We start from the raw sequence: 21,077 nt of genomic DNA on the forward strand, positions 1-21,077 counted from the left end.
ATTGTCAAAGTACAAGGTTGTAAATCAAGGGCTGTAACTCTGGTAAAATGCGACCGAATTGAACAAAATAACAATATGCGTACTACCGACATATAACAATGCTTTCTGCCAAGTTTTGTGAACATCTCATCTCATTATCTCTAGCCGCTTTATCCTGTTCTACAGGGTCGCAGGCAAGCTGGAGCCTATCCCAGCTGACTACGGGCGAAAGGCGGGGCACACCCTGGACAAGTCGCCAGGTCATCACAGGGCTGACACATAGACACAGACAACCATTCACACTCACATTCACACCTACGCTCAATTTAGAGTCACCAGTTAACCTAACCTGCATGTCTTTGGACTGTGGGGGAAACCGGAGCACCCAGAGGAAACCCACACGGACACGGGGAGAACATGCAAACTCTGCACAGAAAGGCCCTCGCCGGCCACGGGGCTCGAACCCGGACCTTCTTGCTGTGAGGCGACAGCGCTAACCACTACACCACCGTGCCGCCAGTTTTGTGAACTTCCTCCACAAATTGTGAGAGGAGTTGATTTCAGAAGATGGACGAAATCAATCCAGGCCTTTCAGCCAGCGGGGGATAAAAACTATTGTTTGGAAAGTGTTTCCATTAAGATGAAGATTTAATGACTGGGAAAAGTATTCTAATATTGTAGGATGTACGACAAGTCTTGAAGATTTCACCCATTTTGATATGCTCTGGTATTTAAGAATACAGATCCGAAAGTTTGTTTTGGTGGTACTCTACGTTAGACAGAATGTTGGCAGATCCAGCGTTCTCATTTGGACAGGGGATGATGGGAGACATTGTGCTCCCTCGTTACCGCCCTCGTTACCGCCCTCCTCCACAGTAGCTTCCTGCTGCTCTTCAGCCTCCATCACATCTTCCAGTGAGTCAGACCCACGGGAGGTGTTCATATTCACATCCTGCTTAAGAAAAGAAATGACAGGAGAATTGTGTGCGCGCACAAAAAAACGCTTGAAGCCTCACTTGGCACTGAGTACTGTGTATAAAATGCCATTTGTTTATTGATGAGAAGTTGTTTTTCCTGACGTATTAAAGGTGATCTGTGAAATGCAAACATTTCCCAATGAAGCAGAGAGTTGACAAACCCTCACCCATACCACTTCCGCTGTGTGTTCTTGTTCATTATGGTCTGCTTCTTGACTTTCTTCTGAGGGTTAAAAGCAGTGTAAACATGAATACAGTCTCATTTGTGTATAACCCCGATTCCAAAAAACTTGGGACAAAGTACAAATTGTAAATAAAAACGGAATGCAATGATGTGGAAGTTTCAAAATTCCATATTTTATTCAGAATAGAACATAGATGACATATCAAATGTTTAAACTGAGAAAATGTATCATTTAAAGAGAAAAATTAGATAGAACTCGACGCCAACGGCGTCGATGGGGATGCCTCCGCCTGGTAGACTACACGCCTTATTAAGTTGTGATTTGGGGATGGACATTTGACCTCACAGTGAGACTTAGACCTTTTGATCTCAAAATCTAATCATTTCATCTTTGTCCCAAAGTGCACAAATGGTGAAAGTTTGGTGAAATTCCTTTCATTAGCCTTTGAGATATCGTGTTCACAAGGTTTCGGGACGGACAGACACACGGACAACCCGAAAACATAATGCCTCCTGCACCTTAAGGTGGCGGAGGCATAATTAGGTGATTTTAAATTTCATGACAACAACACATCTCAAAAAAGTTGGGACAAGGCCATGTTTACCACTGTGAGACATCCCCTTTTCTCTTTACAACAGTCTGTAAACGTCTGGGGACTGAGGAGACAAGTTGCTCAAGTTTAGGGATAGGAATGTTAACCCATTCTTGTCTAATGTAGGATTCTAGTTGCTCAACTGTCTTAGGTCTTTTTTGTCGTATCTTCCGTTTTATGATGCGCCAAATGTTTTCTATGGGTGAAAGATCTGGACTGCAGGCTGGCCAGTTCAGTACCCGGACCCTTCTTCTATGCAGCCATGATGCTGTAATTGATGCAGTATGTGGTTTGGCATTGTCATGTTGGAAAATGCAAGGTCTTCCCTGAAAGAGACGTCGTCTGGATGGGAGCATATGTTGCTCTAGAACCTGGATATACCTTTCAGCATTGATGGTGTCTTTCCAGATGTGTAAGCTGCCCATGCCACACACACTAATGCAACCCCATACCATCAGAGATGCAGGCTTCTGAACTGAGCGCTGATAACAACTTGGGTCGTCCTTCTCCTCTTTAGTCCGAATGACACAGCGTCCCTGATTTCCATAAAGAACTTCAAATTTTGATTCATCTGACCACAGAACAGTTTTCCACTTTGCCACAGTCCATTTTAAATGAGCCTTGGCCCAGAGAAGACGTCTGCGCTTCTGGATCATGTTTAGATACCGCTTCTTCTTTGAACTATAGAGTTTTAGCTGGCAGTGGCGGATGGCACGGTGAATTGTGTTCACAGATAATGTTCTCTGGAAATATTCCTGAGCCCATTTTGTGATTTCCAATACAGAAGCATGCCTGTATGTGATGCAGTGCCGTCTAAGGGCCCGAAGATCACGGGCACCCAGTATGGTTTTCCGGCCTTGACCCTTACGCACAGAGATTCTTCCAGATTCTCTGAATCTTTTGATGATATTATGCACTGTAGATGATGATATGTTCAAACTCTTTGCAATTTTACACTGTCGAACTCCTTTCTGATATTGCTCCACTATTTGTCGGCGCAGAATTAGGGGGATTGGTGATCCTCTTCCCATCTTTACTTCTGAGAGCCGCTGCCACTCCAAGATGCTCTTTTTATACCCAGTCATGTTAATGACCTATTGCCAATTGACCTAATGAGTTGCAATTTGGTCCTCCAGCTGTTCCTTTTTTGTACCTTTAACTTTTCCAGCCTCTTATTGCCCCTGTCCCAACTTTTTTGAGATGTGTTGCTGTCATGAAATTTCAAATGAGCCAATATTTGGCATGAGATTTCAAAATGTCTCACTTTCAACATTTGATATGTTGTCTATGTTCTATTGTGAATACAATATCAGTTTTTGAGATTTGTAAATTATTGCATTCCGTTTTTATTTACAATTTGTACTTTGTCCCAACTTTTTTGGAATCGGGGTTGTACAACAGGCATAATATATATATATATTTTTAATCATTACCACCTCTTATTTCTGAATTTGTCCATATGGTGCTACCAATTACACCCACTTCAGCTGAATTTGACTCATCACCGCCATCTGCTTGGTCTTGATTATTCTCCAAAGCATTCTCATCCATTTCGATTTGAACATCCTCTTGCTCTGCGTTGGCAGCCTAGGCATCAGAAATTGATGAGGGAAAGTATAAATGACTAAAAACAACCGTAGAAGTACATTATTTAAGCATCTGTTTTCCGTTGGTATTACTAGTGATCCATATGCTGACAGGAAGGATGCCAGATTGTAATGTAATGGCGACGAAGACCCTGTTCACACTTGATATTAACGTCCATCTCGAGTGATCCACTCATAAGTGGACAGCCAAAATGCAGAGTCATTTACACCTGGCACTGAACACCTTGAACGTGCCTCCAGAGACTATTTGTGACTGGACTTCCTATATCCTTCCCGCCGGAGGAAAGATGTCGTACATGTTGTTTATGCTGGGCTTCTTGTTTTCAGGTCGAACTGTCCTGCGAATTCTCTCTCATGCACTGTAATACCCTGTCCGCACTAGGGATTTTGTACCGATTTTGTACTACTTCTTCCGGGTTATTCATACAATACAATACACCCGTGCTTTCCAGCTGTAAATAAAACGTCAAAAAATGGCTCAAAACGACCGTGGAGCTCCATGGAGCAAAGAAAGAGGGGAGAAAGAGGGAGGAAGAAAGGAGGAAGAGGGGAAAAGGGAGAGAAAGTGAGGGGAAGAGGGAGAAAGTGAGGGGGGAGAAAGGGAGATTCGTTTTCTTTGTTTCTTTCTCAACTGCCTCGCGCGTTTTATACGATTTGACTGAATAAATGACCACCAGAAATACAGACTGTACATTGACAACAAAAAGCACACACACGTTGTTTCATCCGCCATATTCTCGGAAGGAAGTTACTCGGTAACCACGGAAACATTTCGCGGACGCGCATTTCAACTTCCGTGAAAGAAAACCGCAAACATTTCTCGCTAGTGTGGACAGATGCACTAAACTGTACCGGTATACTTTGTATCGATACAGTTATACCACTTTCGTACCGGTATAAGTGTGAACACAGCAACCATTTCAAACGTTTTCATCGCACGGTCTGCTTACGAAACTTAAACGTCAAGGACAAAAGAAACTACAAAAGAAGCAGCTGCTTTTGTATCTGCTATTATAGCAAGGCCTTTATCCAGTAGCCTAGCAGCAGAGAGCTCGTCCATTCAGTGTGATTGTCAAACAGTCTCACAATGATCAAGCGTTTTCCGGCTCGGGCAGTGTGGTCCTTTGTTACTGTCTGGGATGCGTCAAGATGCTTTCATTCACACCGGAAAATGTAATGTGGTTCTACAGTCGTGAAAAAATAAGCGCATTCCATGGAAATTATCGACTTTTCTCAAGCTATTTACAAGGTCTTGCAAAAGTATTCATCCCCCTTGGTTGTTTGTCCTATTTTGTCACATTACAAGCTGGAATTAATGTAAAATGGATTTTGGGGGGGGTTAGCACCATTTGATTTACACAACCGGCCGACCACTTTTAAAGGTGAAAATTGTTTTATTGTGACACAAACAATAATTAAGATGAAAAAAAAAAACCAGAAATCTGGAGTGTGCAATTATTTGTCCAGAAAGAGACCGGACAACTTTGACCTAAATGGGAGGAAAAAGTATTTGCTGTCCAAAAGGAATGTTAAAGCAAGACTACAGCTTCCCATTGAACATACAGGCGAAGACCAGGGTCCGGTTGTTCAAAACATGTTTATTTTAACCTGCCATTAGTTAACCAGCCATTAAAAAAATCGTTTCTTGAAGCTAATTTAACCATACCATTACCAAACCAATTGGTTTAGCCCTAACCAGTTGGTTATGACATCACACTGTGTCGAAATCAGTCCCACAATGCCACGCTCACCTTTGCGACAAGATGGCTGATTTTACATCTGCTTCACTCGACCGTTCTTCCACGAAGAAATGAAAGAAGAGAAACAAGAACTTTTCTCCATCTCATCTCATCTCATTATCTCTAGCCGCTTTATCCTGTTCTACAGGGTCGCAGGCAAGCTGGAGCCTATCCCAGCTGACTACGGGCGAAAGGCGGGGTACACCCTGGACAAGTCGCCAGGTCATCACAGGGCTGACACATAGACACAGACAACCATTCACACTCACATTCACACCTACGGTCAATTTAGAGTCACCAGTTAACCTAACCTGCATGTCTTTGGACTGTGGGGGAAACAGGAGCACCCGGAGGAAACCCACGCGGACATGGGGAGAACATGCAAACTCTGCACAGAAAGGCCCTCGTTGGCCACAGGGCTCGAACCCGGACCTTCTTGCTGTGAGGCGACAGCGCGAACCACTACACCACCGTGCCACCTGAACTTTTCTCCAGATAAAGAAAATTTGATGCAAGCAATGGTGGAGGAGAATCCTCAAGTCCTCACTCCTAAACACAGCAGCGACATAACCAATCAGAAGATGTATGTCATCACGAGGCCATGTAATGTACTGATTGGACTTGGACACAAGGGCATTTGTCACTTCATTAACCACTCTACTAACAGTTCCTTTCTCAATGCCCATTGCATCACTGATGACTTGGAAAAAACTGCCGCTTGCATAAAATCTAAGGGCAATGAGCACCTGCTTCTCAACGGCTTCTTCGCGTTGGGCGTTCCAAATCTTCTTGCAAAAAATCAAATATGTAACTGAGAGATTCTCTACCAAATCGGTACCGATGTTGAAGTTCTGTCTCATTGTATTGAAGTAACTCGTTTGGCCCTTGTATGAACTGTTTTGGACGACATGCATTAACAATCGGGAATGCGCCAGCAGTATTCTCCTGTAAGATGGACACTATTTTGATGTTTACCTAACCACTTGGTTAAAAGATAATGGAGGCTGGGAGGTGTGTTAACTTCAGCCACTTGGTTAACTTTAACGGAGTTTTGATCAACAGTTTAACGGTAGGGCCATCCTTAAAGGTCCCATGGCATGAAATTTTCACTTTCTGAGGTTTTTTAACGTTAAAATGAGTTCCTCTGACCTTCTTAAGTCACCTCAGTGGCTAGAAATGTCATAATGTGTAAACCAAACTATGCCCACCCTTTGTCAACATTTGAGAATGGCGCGTCAAAATGGCGCGTTGATAGGCTCTTCCCTTTACTACGTCAGCAAGGGAGATGATCCCCATGCCCCCCCTCTGGATGCCCACCCAGCTCAAAAGTTGCCACCATAGATACGTCACTTCAATTTTATAGTGAGGAGACCATAGAGGACACAACAACATGGCACCACCTAAGCGAGCGAAGCATGGAAATTGCGCTGTACATGGATGTGACAACACAGAAAGGAGTCTGTTTTTACTGTCGACGGGAGAGCCCCTGAAGACGCAGTGGCTTAATTTTATTTACTCCAATAATACGCCGTCGAGTCTACCTAAGACGGTGTATGTTTGTCGGAAGCATTTTCCTGATGAATGTTTCCACAACTTGGGACAGTACAGGGCAGGTTTTGCACATCAACTGTCACTGAAGCCTGGGTCCGTACCAAGCATCCCTGCCGCATCAGCCACAAACACCCAACAAGTAAGTGTACAACTGTTAAGTCGTTTTGCCGTGTTTTAAAATCGGTGCGTTAGCCTTGCAATGGCTACATTAGCTGTGCAGCTAACCGCTTCCTGCAGTTAGCCAGGTACTCTGCGCTACAAAACCAGGGTCGGACTCCGGGTCAAAAGCGAAAGCTTGGACTGTTGCTTGACCTGCCATTGCTACTGTTCACACACAGGTAGCATGCCCGCAGCTTGGTCAAGCCCCTCCCCCTCCCCCCATGGCCCGCCCCCACCCTCTACCCTTCCCCGTCTCCATGCTTCTCATTAGCAAAACGACGCACTGGGAAAAGGGCTGAAATGGGGCTTTCTCCCAGGAGGCTATATCTACGTGCCGAGGGTTCATTTCGAGAAAGGCTGCGGATATAACATCCGGAAACCTCCACGAGCCCGTTTAAAGCATCAATAAACCACCATGCCATGGGTCCTTTAAAAAAAAATCAGTTTCCTGTCCACCGGGTGAGCAAAAAAAATTTCAGTAGGGAGGGAGGGATTTTTTATTATATATATATATATATATATATATATATATATATATATATATATATATGGATGGATAAGAAATCGCAATGCTGTGTTTGCTTTTTCTTTCAGTACTTTTTTATTACAAAAGCAGACACATTTAATAAAATATGACAGTTTAATCAACTGAAACTTGTACAAAAACTTTATTTGCTACAGACACAGTTTTTAATTCTGTCCAGCCAACCTGCATTAGTTCCGTAAACGCATTTTTTTTGTTCGGTTCTGTTCTCATTTTGAATTGATCTATTAGGTTCTCCTACAGATCTGTCAGGGTCATTAACAAAGTAGGTAATGAATTTCGCATAACAAAACTCAAAAGCTGTTTGTAACGTCTCGGATGGATCAAGATCAAACGAATTTTCCAGTAACGCTTTGTGATGGTCCGACACACGGACTTTTTGTAGTTCTAAATCGAGCGTTAGGCCTAGTTCGGATGAAATTACACTATTAAAATGATCACTGAATTATTTGTTTTTCTGAATTTTTACTATTTAGTTGTTCGCTAGAATACCATTTTGCGATTTCACACTTAAGCAAATGTTTGAAAACTCCGGATCTCCTTCCTTCATGGTGGCTGCCAGTTTTTTGTGCCGCACGGCGCATGCGCAGAGCTGATTCGATTCTATATTCTGCGCGGAATGCGTAAATGTCAAGTTTGATTTTAGATTTACGAACCCGAAAAAAATGTCGAAAAACCGGCGTTAAAAAAAAAAATTTCAACCGCACAAACAGCACTCACCCGGCCGGTGGACCGGAAACAGAACATTTTTTAATAATGGCCTAGGTTATATTGAACATAATGTTAAATAGTGATTTAATCAGTGGTTAAAAGATAACCATGTTTTGAACAACCAGACCCAGGCCTTTTGGAACAACATGCTCTGGACAGATGAATCAAAGGTAGAGTTGTTTGGTCACAGTAAGGCTACATCCACACAACAACGGCAACGAGATGTTATTTAAAAATATATCGCGTCCAAATGGGCAACGATCAGTAAAATATCAGGTCCATATGGCAACGCAACGCTTGCTGAAAACGATGCAATACACATGCCACACCTCTAGGGGCGCTGTAAGACGGTCCCTTCGGAGACACCAGAACAATAGAAGTAGTAAGGACACATGCGCATAAACTATTATGCGCGAGACTTCATATTAGCCACAAAGTCAGGAAAATCTGTTCGTAAAATTACATTATAATGACCAAATACAATGAAAAGTATTTTTCCAGTCTCACCTGTGAAAGGTAATCCCATGTGATCCCGTTTGGACGGTACAGTCAAACGCAGCTAATCTTTATTCTCCGCTTTGACCTATCCAATATGGCGGCGAGGATGACGTATGATTCTACGCAGAAGGTGGCATCTTTAATGGTCCGGAATAAATTGAATGCTACACATTGATGGATTAATTTGTTGTTTCTCACCTGTGAAAGGTAATCCCATGTGATCTCGTTTGGACGGTAAACCTGTTGGTACAGTTAAACGCAGCACATGAATCTTTATTCTCCGCTTTGACCTATCCAATATGGCAGCGAGGATGACGTATGATTCTACGCGGAAGGCGGCGTCTTTAATGGTCTGGAATAAATTGAATGCTACACGTTGATGGATTAATTTGCTCTTCTACGCCCTTTTTGAGGAATGTATTGTAGGACTTACTGTAAACCAACATCTGAAGAGGTGAGATCGCTCCTTTTTTTCCCTATTTTTGCTGGCAGGATTGACTCTGCCCTAAGGGCAGAGTCTCTCTCTCTCTCTCTCTCTCTCTCTCTCTCTCTCTCACTTTGCACCATTACACAATAAATATTCACAGTGAAAATATTTTGTAAGCGCGTTTCATGAACCAAGTTATAGGATTTGTTGACAACTCGCATCGAGTTCGTTACACTTCTACCCGGCGTGAAGCACTCACAGTCATGTGGTTGTGACGTCATCGTAAACAAATCCGTTCTACTCATCCAGACGACTTCACAATGGCAACGTTGCCAGATCTTTCCACTCTGGAACCCGTTCTCAAAAAGATTGCGTTTTGGGCACCCAAAACGCCGGTGCCGTGTGGACGCCAGGCCTAAACGATAAGCAATTGTATCGGAGTCACCTGAATCCATTGCCATGTGGACAGGGCCTAAGAGTACATGTGTGGCGCAGACCAAAGACAGCTTTTCAGGAGAAGAACCTCATACCAAATGTGAATCATGGTGGTGGAAATGTTATGGTTTGGGGTTGCTTTGCTGCCTCAGGGACTGGGAAGCTTGCATTCGTTTATTCAATTACGAATTCTGAACCATACCAAAGAGCACTTGAAGATAATGTGAGGCCATCTGTTCGAAAGTTGAAGTTCAACCAGAGGTGGACTTTAACAAGATAATGATCCTGAGCACACGAGCAAATCCACCAAGGAATGGCTCAACAAGAAGAAATTTCGGGTCATGGAATGGCCGAGTCAAAGCCCAGATTTGAACCCCATTGAAATGTTCTGGGGAGATTTGAAAAGGGCGGTACACAGAAGATAACTCTCAAACATCTTGCAGCTGAAGGAATTTGCATGGAAGAGTGGTCCAAAACTTCAGCAAGTTGACGCCGGAGACTGATGGACCGTCATGCGAAATGCGCATTTGATTGATTTTTATTTAGTAAATTCAATGGAAATACATTAAAAATACATGGATGACACAAGAACGTGAAAACACTTATTTCCATTGTGGTCCATAGGCATAACGGGGGCAATACTAGCTTCTGAAGCCAAGGGTGTACTTACTTTCTCTCCAGAGGAATATTACCTTGACTGATATTTTTGTTGAATAAATGACTGAAAGAGTTAAGTTCCCTTGTTGTTTTGTTCAAGTATCCTTCATTTGCATGTGATATCGTAGCTAATTACGCATGAGGCTTTGAACTGGAAGTGGGCCGTGTTGGAGGAAATACACAAACTCACGTAAAAGCGCACGTTTACTATAGAAGATATGTTCGGGAGGTTGTTACACTCAAGAATTCCTTTGGTTTCGTCGCTATGGCGACTCTTTGTGCTGTAATTGAATGCGAGCACAACTCTATTCGAGATGAGGGGACTTATCAGTTCTTTAGAATTCCAGCAATTATAAACAATCAAGGAGGAAAAAAAAACCAAGAAAGTTGTCCACGGAGCGTAGACGTCACTGGCTGTCCAACATAAACCGGGCTGAATCGAAGCAATGAGAAAGCAAAAACCACCACACGAGTCTGCAGTGAACATTTTATCAGTGGTAAGTGCTACGAGCTAGTTATTAATGAAAGATCGCAATATATAAGAAATATTGGATGGTTTAAAAGCCTGGTCGTGCAGAAACTCACCGCGACCATCGAGTGTGTGCGATCTGACAATCAAAGGCCTGTACGGTTATTTCATTTAAAAAAGAGCTGTGTATAATTTTCAATGACGCTGCTTTTATTTTGCTTTATTTTTCCATTAGGGAAACCAGCTGATCGCTACAATTTTACAGATCCAGACTGGGCTCCAACACAAAATATGGGCCACAACAAAATCAAAGCTGGTACTAAAGCGGTAGCTCGAAATGCTCGGCTTACAGAGCGCAGAAAGAAACGCAAAATTATTGAAGAATCTTCCCAAACGATCACAGAGTCAATCGAACAAGATTCATGTCGATCCACGTCCTCAAATACTGCGGCCTCGTCGCCCGGTGAGGGCTCTTTTAGAACTAAATAATATGTTGTATAGTGTGTTAGATCGTCATCTTTTGAAGCAGTCAAAATGATTGTTTTTTAAATCGATTTGAGAAATGACTACAAGCGTCTAAATGCATAACTCCTCTTTACCTTCCAGTCTGTACTCTTACCACTGTGTGATATATATTGCTTATTTTTTTCGCGGTCCGGTTTCCATCAAATCCTGCGCTCTGATTGGCTGGTGAGCGGGTCTGTATCCTACGATACGGACCCTGGTTATGGACCTCTGGCGACTCGCTCGTTCACAACAACAACAATAAACATCGTAGCAACTTTTGTCAACATTTATTTTCGCATTTCTCAGGAGAATAGCATTAATTTTACAGCATGGATAGCGATAACGACAGTGTTCACAGCGAAAGCGAGTTTTACTACCCTGAGGAAGAAGAAATAAAAGAAAACATTTCAGGAGAAAGCTAAAAACCTCTAACTGTTGCTAACGCTGAGCAAAAACATGGCTGAATCCTGAATGACTCAATTTTGTATAAATAGGGGACTACATAGGCGGCAAAATGTAGTTTTTTTTCCTGCCATGGAAGTGCACTTGTATACCGAGGAGGAAGCAATTTGCATTACAGCCGTGAATGAGGATTCAAAATGGCGGCTCGGCTCGGTTCCCCGTTCGGGCGCTCTCGTTTTCTGTTAGAATTTGGTAAAGAAAAAAATTAATATATTATTTACCAGTTTAAGGTCGGTCCGTATGATGAAATACCGTGACCTCGGCCTTAAATACTGACCTCGGCCCAGAGGGCCTCGCTCAGTACTTTCAAGACCTCGGTCACGGTATTTCACCATACGGACCTCGCAGCTGGTAAATAACGTATATTTTTTTTGCGGTCCAGTTTCCATCAAATCCTGCGTTCTGATTGTCTGGCGAGCGGGTCAGTATCCTACAATACGGACCCCAGTTATGGACCTCTGGCGACTTGCTCATTCACAACAACAAACATGGTAGAAATTTTTGTCAACATTTATCTTTTTTTAATAATATTTAATTATAAGATTATCAAAAATCTTATAAATTTTTTCCAGCATTTCTCAGGAGAATAGCATTAATTTTACAGCATGGATAGCGATAACGACAGTGTTCACAGCGAAAGCGAGTTTTACTACCCTGAGGAAGAAGAAATAAAAGAAAACATTTCAGGAGAAAGCTAAAAACCTCTAACTGTTGCTAACGCCGAGCAAAAACATGGCTGAATCCTGAATGACTCCTATTTGTATAAATAGGGGACTACATAGGCGGCAAAATGTAGTTTTTTTCTGCCATGGAAGTGCACTTGTATACTGAGGAGGAAGCCATTTGCATAACAGCCATGAATGAGGATTCAAAATAGCGGCTCAGCTTGGTTCCCCTTTCGGGCGCTCTCGTTTTCTGTTAGAATTTGGTAAAGAAAAAAATAAATAGGGGAGAGCGGGGTAAGATGAGCCAGGGGGTAAGATGAGCCACCCCGTTTCTAAGAAACAGTAAACAAATGTGACCATATGACCACATTCAAAGGGGGCCGGGACCATTTACTTACACTTGTGGAGAGGAGCACCACATGTCAAACTAGGTGAGGGACATATTTATAAAAATGTGTTTTTGTGCTTTCTAAGTCAATTCCATGTTTGTCCACAGTGAAGATGATTTAGAGAAGACAAAAGTAGAATAATATTTAGACACATTAGGGTTAAGTTAGTGGCTTTCTAAGCTATGATATGAATGCTAATAAAAATAATTTTGATTAGCCTAATCCCCTTTATTAGCATTTTTCTACAAAATGGTGGCCATGGGGTAAGATGAGCCATTAGATGTGGGGCAAGTTGAGCCACTGGCTCAACTTACCCCATTGGTGGCTGAGCTTACCCAATATGGATGACACTTAAGTTTTCACATTTACTGGTCATATATGACAACAACATATATATATATATATATATATATATATATATATATATATATATATATATATATATATATATATATGACATCAGATGAGGAAGACCAGTTGTTCGATGTGGGGGATTATGTTGTGGCAAAATACACGGGGAAGAAGAAAGTGCATTTCTTCATTGGCCAGATAATCAAATTGGATGTCTTCGAAATAGAGGCAAGATTTCTCAAAAGAAGCCGGTCATGCCATGGCTCTGCAAGAAAGCCAACCTTTGTCTTCAAAGAGAAAGATGAGGCTGTCCTGTCAAGACAGGATATTGTGAAAAAATTGCCCCGCCCCTTTACTGTTGGGGGGACAGCACGGAGGGAGAGGCAAATGGTGTTCCCTTGCCATTTGAACGCTTGGAACATTGAATAATGATGAAATGATTGAATGATTGATGGAATGATTGCTGCATGTTTTAGCAATGTTTTAACCTACTGAAAGAAATAAGATTCTTTTGGCACTGTTCTACTGTTTTAGTAATTTCTATAATATAGTATATCTCTCATTCCCTCTCTAACCATCCCTCTTTCTATCTATCTACGCATATATCTCTCTCTATCCATCTATCTATCCCTCCCTATCCCATCTCGTTCTATCACCTCTCTCTTCATCTCCCCTTCTCTATGCAACGGCCCTATCCCCCACTTGATTGACTTGACTTGATTCATTGATTGCATTTCTAATAATAAAAGTTGTTTACTTTGTTAACCTAACATGTTTTGTGTTGGCTCAATTTACCCCACACAGTGGCTCATCTTACCCCGTGCATGGGGTAAGTTGAGCCACTTGACATTTTTTTTTCAAGAGGTAATATCACTCTAACCATAAGAGCTTATCAATTATGTTTTGCTCAGATAGTAACAGTACACTTTGAAATTTGGTATGGTGTGTAGACTGGAAGCAAAAATGGCTTTAACATGTAGTTATGATGAAAAATGTAAAAAGTGGCTCATCTTACCCCACTCTCCCCTATATTATTTACCCGCTTAAGGCCGGTCCGTATGGTGGAATACCGTGGCTTCGGCCTTGAATACTGACCTCGGCCCTCTTTCAAGACCTCAGTCACAGTATTTCACGATACGGACCTCCCAGCTGGTAAATAACATATATATCCTCCAACATAGTGGTGGTCAATGACGCAAGCAGTTTTGTTCACATGGTTGCAAACGGAGTATATCACCTTTATCTGTAGCCATTTTATCAAAAAGGTGACATGTTTGCTTGTTGAAATATGTTGAGAAAAGTCTATTTCCATGGGAAATTCCATAGCTCTGTTCTGGCAGAGGAATATTTTCACACGTTGCAGTAAAAGACCAACAATACTAAAAGATCACCCTCTCTACAACATTTACATATTCAGAACTGGGTGGAGAGAGCCACTGTACCAGAGAAAAGGAAGATTAACAGATTGTAGAAGGACAGGATTATTCTACCTGTGGTTGAGGATCTTGACGAGATGTCCGATCAACTTCAAACTGAGCGTCGCTCTCAGATGGCGGTACTTGTTCGTTTGATTCAACAGGTTTCTGAACACTGACAAAACATTCATGGCTAGGGAATGTGACACATTTTATAAACGAGCATAAACTGCACGAGCTATACATTTACGTACCTGTCACACTTATCATGGTCCTCTGTTTAAAAAAAAAAAAACACCCACACAACAAATGCAGATTATAGAACCGAACAAATATAAATATCCTGATATATTTGGCTGATGAATTACCTTGCAGAGCTTTCAACTCTTTCTCTTTTGCTATTATCTCCTCCTCTTTGGCTCGGATTCTTCTCTCAATTTCTTCATTTTCAGTCTGAATTTTTAGGAGTTTTGCAGCTAAAGGATTCTGCAAATACTCCTCTTTATGCTGCTGGAATACTTTCCAGTATTTTTCCATTCTTTCCTGAAAGATCTTCCTTAAGGGGGAAAAAAAAAAAACACTTTTGTGTTGATCCACACAGCTGACAGTACTGTAAAAGACAATTCGGTCTCTGTATTGAAATTATAGCCGTACATGTCTTGATTATAGCTTTCCTGCCTCCTTTCAAGCTCAGCTGCCAGTGTCCTCTCGTACTGAAGCAGAAGATCACTTGTTCCACGAAGACTAGGAATGACAAAATGGTCAAAGGAGTTTTCGTTTTAACTGTGGTGAAAAACTAAAAATGTTAAAAGGAGCCTCCGGCGAATTTATCATCAAAAATGTTTTCAATAAAAGTAGTCACAGATTTTAAAAAATCACTTTCTTTTCATTTTCACAGACCAAATACTGTTCGAGTTTTCTTTAAAATGTCAGATGGGCTTCCTGCGGTGGGGACGTATGCGATGACGTCAGGTAGCGGTCGCTTGGAACAACTCGGCTGTTTATATTCTCTGTTTACGTCATAGTTTTGGTAGTTTTACAAGTAAATTAATGAATTGATCAGTTTTTAAATAAGTACGCCTCACTGTGTAGCATAAAAATGCCACAATGATCCTAAAAAGAAAGCACAAGCTGGAACTAGACTGCATTTCCACACAGGAAATGCAAAGTGTGCTTGATCAGCTGGAACAGAGGGTCACCAAAAGGAACTGGCTCAGACATGAGACCTCACGCTATAAATCTTTTTTCACATGATCTACAGAAAGGGTGTGTGTGTGGCTGCGGGCTCTAAAATCTGTTTAAAATGGCTCAACTCGCAGCGCGACATGACTATGGAAGCCGCGAGAGGCCCTTCATATAATCTTTTTTAATTCACCTTGTTATCCCAAGATAACGACATAATTAATTCAGGACCTCTAGAAAACAACACAACTAATTCGAGATCTCGAGAAAACAAAACCGTTATTCCGAGATAACGATGTACAACCCCGATTCCAAAAAAGTTGGGAGAAAGTACAAGTTGTAAATAAAAACGGAATGCAATGACGTGGAAGTTTCAAAATTCCATATTTTATTCAGAATAGAACATAGATGACATATCAAATGTTTAAACTGAGAAAATGTATCATTTAAAGAGAAAAAATAGGTGATTTTAAATTTCATGACAACAACACATCTCAAAAAAGTTGGGACAAGGCCATGTTTACCACTGTGAGACATCCCCTTTTCTCTTTACAACAGTCTGTAAACGTCTGGGGACTGAGGAGACAAGTTGCTCAAGTTTAGGGATAGGAATGTTAACCCATTCTTGTCTAATGTAGGATTCTAGTTGCTCAACTGTCTTAGGTCTTTTTTGTCGTATCTTCCGTTTTATGATGCGCCAAATGTTTTCTATGAGTGAAAGATCTGGACTGCAGGCTGGCCAGTTCAGTACCCGGACCCTTCTTCTACGCAGCCATGATGCTGTAATTGATGCAGTATGTGGTTTGGCATTGTCATGTTGGAAAATGCAAGGTCTTCCCTGAAAGAGACGTCGTCTGGATGGGAGCATATGTTGCTCTAGAACCTGGATATACCTTTCAGCATTGATGGTGTCTTTCCAGATGTGTAAGCTGCCCATGCCACACACACTAATGCAACCCCATACCATCAGAGATGCAGGCTTCTGAACTGAGCGCTGATAACAACTTGGGTCGTCCTTCTCCTCTTTAGTCCGAATGACACGGCGTCCCTGATTTCCATAAAGAACTTCACATTTTGATTCGTCTGACCACAGAACAGTTTTTCACTTTGCCACAGTCCATTTTAAATAAGCCTTGGCCCAGAGAAGACGTCTGCGCTTCTGGATCATGTTTAGATATGGCTTCTTCTTTGAACTATAGAGTTTTAGCTGGCAGTGGCGGATGGCACGGTGAATTGTGTTCACAGATAATGTTCTCTGGAAATATTCCTGAGCCCATTTTGTGATTTCCAATACAGAAGCATGCCTGTATGTGATGCAGTGCCGTCTAAGGGCCCGAAGATCACGGGCACCCAGTATGGTTTTCCGGCCTTGACCCTTACGCACAGAGATTCTTCCAGATTCTCTGAATCTTTTGATGATATTATGCACTGTAGATGATGATATGTTCAAACTCTTTGCAATTTTACACTGTCGAACTCCTTTCTGATATTGCTCCACTATTTGTCGGCACAGAATTAGGGGGATTGGTGATCCTCTTCCCATCTTTACTTCTGAGAGCCGCTGCCACTCCAAGATGCTCTTTTTATACCCAGTCATGTTAATGACCTATTGCCAATTGACCTAATGAGTTGCAATTTGGTCCTCCAGCTGTTCCTTTTTTGTACCTTTAACTTTTCCAGCCTCTTATTGCCCCGTCCCAACTTTTTTGAGATGTGTTTCTGTCATGAAATTTCAAATGAGCCAATATTTGGCATGAAATTTCAAAATGTCTCACTTTCGACATTTGATATGTTGTCTATGTTCTATTGTGAATACAATATCAGTTTTTGAGATTTGTAAATTATTGCACTCCGTTTTTATTTACAATTTGTACTTTGTCCCAACTTTTTTGGAATCGGGGTTGTAATTAATTCAGGATGTCCAGAAAACAACACAACTAATTCGAGATCTCGAGAAAACAAAACAAGTATTTCATGATCTCGAGAAAACAGCTGAGATTTCTAGCAGTCTTCTGCGGAGGTGCCGCGGACTAATTTTGAAATTATCCCTTATTAAAAGACTTAATGCAATCTCTCCCTGTGTCAACCCCTGATCAAAATATTGCCTTATTAGGTGATCGATTATTCCAGACATTCTAATGACCAAAGTTGCGTCTATACAGAATGAGAAATAGCCCCAAAGTCAGCATATCACAAGTCTCTTGGTGCACCTGAATGAACCATTTCTCAGCTGTTTACTCGAGATCACGGAATAATTGTTTTGTTTTCTCGAGATCTCAAAATAACGGTTTTGTTTTCTCAAGATCTCGAATTAGTTGTGTTGTTTTCTCGAGATCCTGAATTAATTATGTTGTTATCTCAGGATAACAAGGTGAATAAAAAAAAAGGATTATATGAAGGGCCTCTCTCGGCTTCCGTACATGACACTTCATGCTCTAAAATATTTTTTACATGATCTACAGCTGGTGCTCGGCAGATTAACAGAGAGTGTGGCATGGTTTAAAACAGATTTTAGAGTGCGAAGAATCATGTCGTGCTGCAAGTTGAGCCATTTTAAACCGAGATTTTAGAGCCCGCAGCCATACACACTTTCTGTAGCTCATGTTAAAAAAAATAATAAGATTTTGCAGCACAAGGTCTCATGTCTGAGCCAGTTCCTGTTGGTGAGCCTCTGTTCCAACTGATCAAACACACTTTGCATTTTCTGTGTGGAAATGCAGTCTAGTTCCAGCTTGTGCTTTCTTTTTAGCATCATTGTGGCATTTTTATGCTGCACAAAGAGGCATACTTATTTAAAACCTGATAAATTCGGTAAAAATACTTTGTAAAACTGTCAAAACTACGATGTAAACAGAGAGCATAAACAACCGAGTTGCTTCAAGCGACCGCTACTTGACATCATCGCATACGTCACCACGGCAGGAAGCCCATCTGACATTTTAAAGAAAATTCATTTTTCTCCAACAATATTTGGTCTCTGAAAATGAAATTTTGTTTTTTGAAATCTGTGACTACTGTACGTTTACTGAAAATAAGTTTGAAAATAAATCCGCTGGAGGATCCCTTTAAAAAGTACCTCCGACTAATCTAACGTACAGTCTAGGAGTCCTGAAAAATATGAACGATAGGTGATTCACGAGATGATTTTGTTTGTTTGTGAAACATACTTTTTCACATTTTCTTTGCAGCATTTGACGGTGTTTTGTTTCTGTTGAATGTCCTCCTCGAGTTTCTTTATGATCTTACGAGTTTCATCGATGCATTTCTTCTTTTCTTGGATGCCCACTTTACAAACTGTCGTGAGAAGTTGAGGAAGGAATTTACTCAAAATGTTGAAGGATGGTATATGATATATTTTTTTAATATTTACTGGAGGAAAAAAAAAATATGTCCATGACGAGCTAAACTACGCCTGGAATACTCACTTTGAATTTGCTGCGTCAGGTCATCCTTCTTCTGGGTTAATTCTCGAGTCTCTAAAGCTGTTAAAGATGTTAAAATAAAAATTAGGATTGTTCATTTCTAATAGAACAGAATATTAATGAGCCTAAGTGTGTATGAGTCAATGACATGACTTGGTGTTGAAGTATTTTCCTGTATAACAATCGAATAACAACAACAACAGCGTGCATTATACCAGGCTTGCAGGACTCGTGCCCTAATTTTGAGGACTCGTGACTTGATGTGGACTTGAGCACTTATGACTTGGACTCGTAAATTGGAGACGAGGACTCGGATTTTTTCTTGATTTTTTGTAACATGCCATAATAATTTGGCATCAGATATTTATATCTACATTAATTTTCTGCTAATTTAATGCAAGAGTGTCACACCTGCGCGCCTTGGCACGTGCATCAGAGAGACTCTCGGGCGCACTCCGGACAGCGCGGACGCCAAGCAGACTCTCATGTGCGCACTGTAAACAACTTACACCTACACAGGATTAAGGCACAATCAGCACGCCGATATAAAAACTGTGAAAACACACTTACTTTGCGAAGTATTGAGTTGCGTTGCTGATACATTACCGAGCCTTATTTCCTTGTTTGGTTTCCTGATTTCCTGTTTCTCGTCTTTGATTCTGCCGGGTCTACGATAGCCTGTTTGTGCCTCTATCGCCTGTTTCACCATTTTACAATTTTGCCCGCCGTTCTGGATTGTTTATGTCTTCACTTGTATTAATAAACACACCTTCTGCACTGGGCGGCACGGTGGTGTAGTGGTTAGCGCTGTTGCCTCACAGCAAGAAGGTCTGGGTTCGAGCCCCGTGGCCGGCGAGGGCCTTTCTGTGCGGAGTTTGCATGTTCTCCCCGTGTCTGCATGGGTTTCCTCCGGGTGCTCCGGTTTCCCCCACAGTCCAAAGACATGCAGGTTAGGTTAACTGGTGACTCTAAATTGACCGTAGGTGTGAATGTGAGTGTGAATGGTTGTCTGTGTCTATGTGTCAGCCTTGTGATGACCTGGCGACTTGTCCAGGGTGTACCCCGCCTTTCGCCCGAAGTCAGCTGGGATAGGCTCCAGCTTGCCTGCGACCCTGTAGAAGGATAAAGCGGCTACAGATAACGAGATGAATGAGACCTTCTGCACTTACATCCGTCTCCCAACCATCTCTGACAAAATACTTCGCACTCCTTGATAAAGAGAAGCACATTCACCTGTTCGGGAATGGCGCTAAAACAGCTGCCGCCAAATGGTGCAGTCCGAGTCTTGTTCTCGGACTCGACTTGAAATTTTTTTTAATGACTTGGATTTGAACACTGGAGACACGAGACTGGACTCGGACTCGAGGTTCACTGACTCGACGACAACATTGCATTGTACAGCCAAAGGTTTTGAGGACACCTGACCATCATGCCCATATGTGCTTTCTGAACATCCCATTCCAAAGTTAGTCCACTTTTCTGGGAAGGCACTCCACTAGGTTTTGGTATGGCTGTCGGGATCTGTCCATTCAGCCACAAGAATATTAGTGTGGTCAGGTACTGAGGTTCAGTCAGGGATCTGTGAAGGCCACTCGGGTTCTTCCAGACCAACCTTGGTGCACCGTGTCTTCATGGAGCTCGCTTTGGGCACAAGAGCAACAGTTTGTGGAAGGCCCACACGTAGGTGTGATGGTCAGGTGTCCACAGACCCCTGGCGCTATAGTGTGGGTCACATTATTCTACAATACCTCCTTTATGTGAATATATTTTAGGCATGCTTCGAGCAGCACGGTGCTGTGGTGTAGTGGTTAGTACTGTTGCCTCACAACAAGAAGGTTCTGGGTTCGAGCCCAGCGGGCAACAGCTAGGGGCCTTTCTGCATGTTCTCCCAGTGTCGGCGTGGGTTTCCCCCAGTTTGGTTGACTGGTTACTCTAAATTGCCCGTAAGGTGTGTGTGTGTGCAGAAAGGAACTGGCCACCCTACTGCTGCAGTTCTGGCTAAGTCAACCAAACATGGTTCGCCTCAAGCCCGGATCGGGTTCGGTAGTGACGATGCTTCCCAAAGTCAAGGTGAAACAATGAGAAGAAGCTGAGAGGCTTACCTAACTGCAGCAAAAGGCTGTCCAACTTTACCAAACCAGCCTGATCATCCAT

General features: G+C 42.1%; 1 protein-coding gene across 1 annotated transcript in view; it reads right to left on the reverse strand.

Annotated features, from left to right (window-relative positions):
* The window catches only part of LOC132892029 (protein SIX6OS1), a 35,255-nt gene extending 14,178 nt beyond the window's left edge, over positions 1-21,077 (reverse strand). Inside the window, exons 1-10 of the mRNA XM_060930333.1 lie at positions 21,026-21,077; positions 18,927-18,983; positions 18,669-18,795; positions 14,974-15,063; positions 14,688-14,875; positions 14,574-14,595; positions 14,395-14,494; positions 3,167-3,320; positions 1,130-1,179; positions 753-931 (exon numbers count right to left, since the gene is read on the reverse strand). Of these exons, the coding sequence (XP_060786316.1) occupies positions 753-931; positions 1,130-1,179; positions 3,167-3,320; positions 14,395-14,494; positions 14,574-14,595; positions 14,688-14,875; positions 14,974-15,063; positions 18,669-18,795; positions 18,927-18,983; positions 21,026-21,077 (1,019 nt within the window). The remainder of the gene's footprint in view (positions 1-752; positions 932-1,129; positions 1,180-3,166; positions 3,321-14,394; positions 14,495-14,573; positions 14,596-14,687; positions 14,876-14,973; positions 15,064-18,668; positions 18,796-18,926; positions 18,984-21,025) is intronic.

The sequence above is a fragment of the Neoarius graeffei genome, chromosome 9 (genome assembly GCF_027579695.1).
Source record: "Neoarius graeffei isolate fNeoGra1 chromosome 9, fNeoGra1.pri, whole genome shotgun sequence".
Classification (NCBI taxonomy): Eukaryota; Metazoa; Chordata; class Actinopteri; order Siluriformes; family Ariidae; genus Neoarius; species Neoarius graeffei.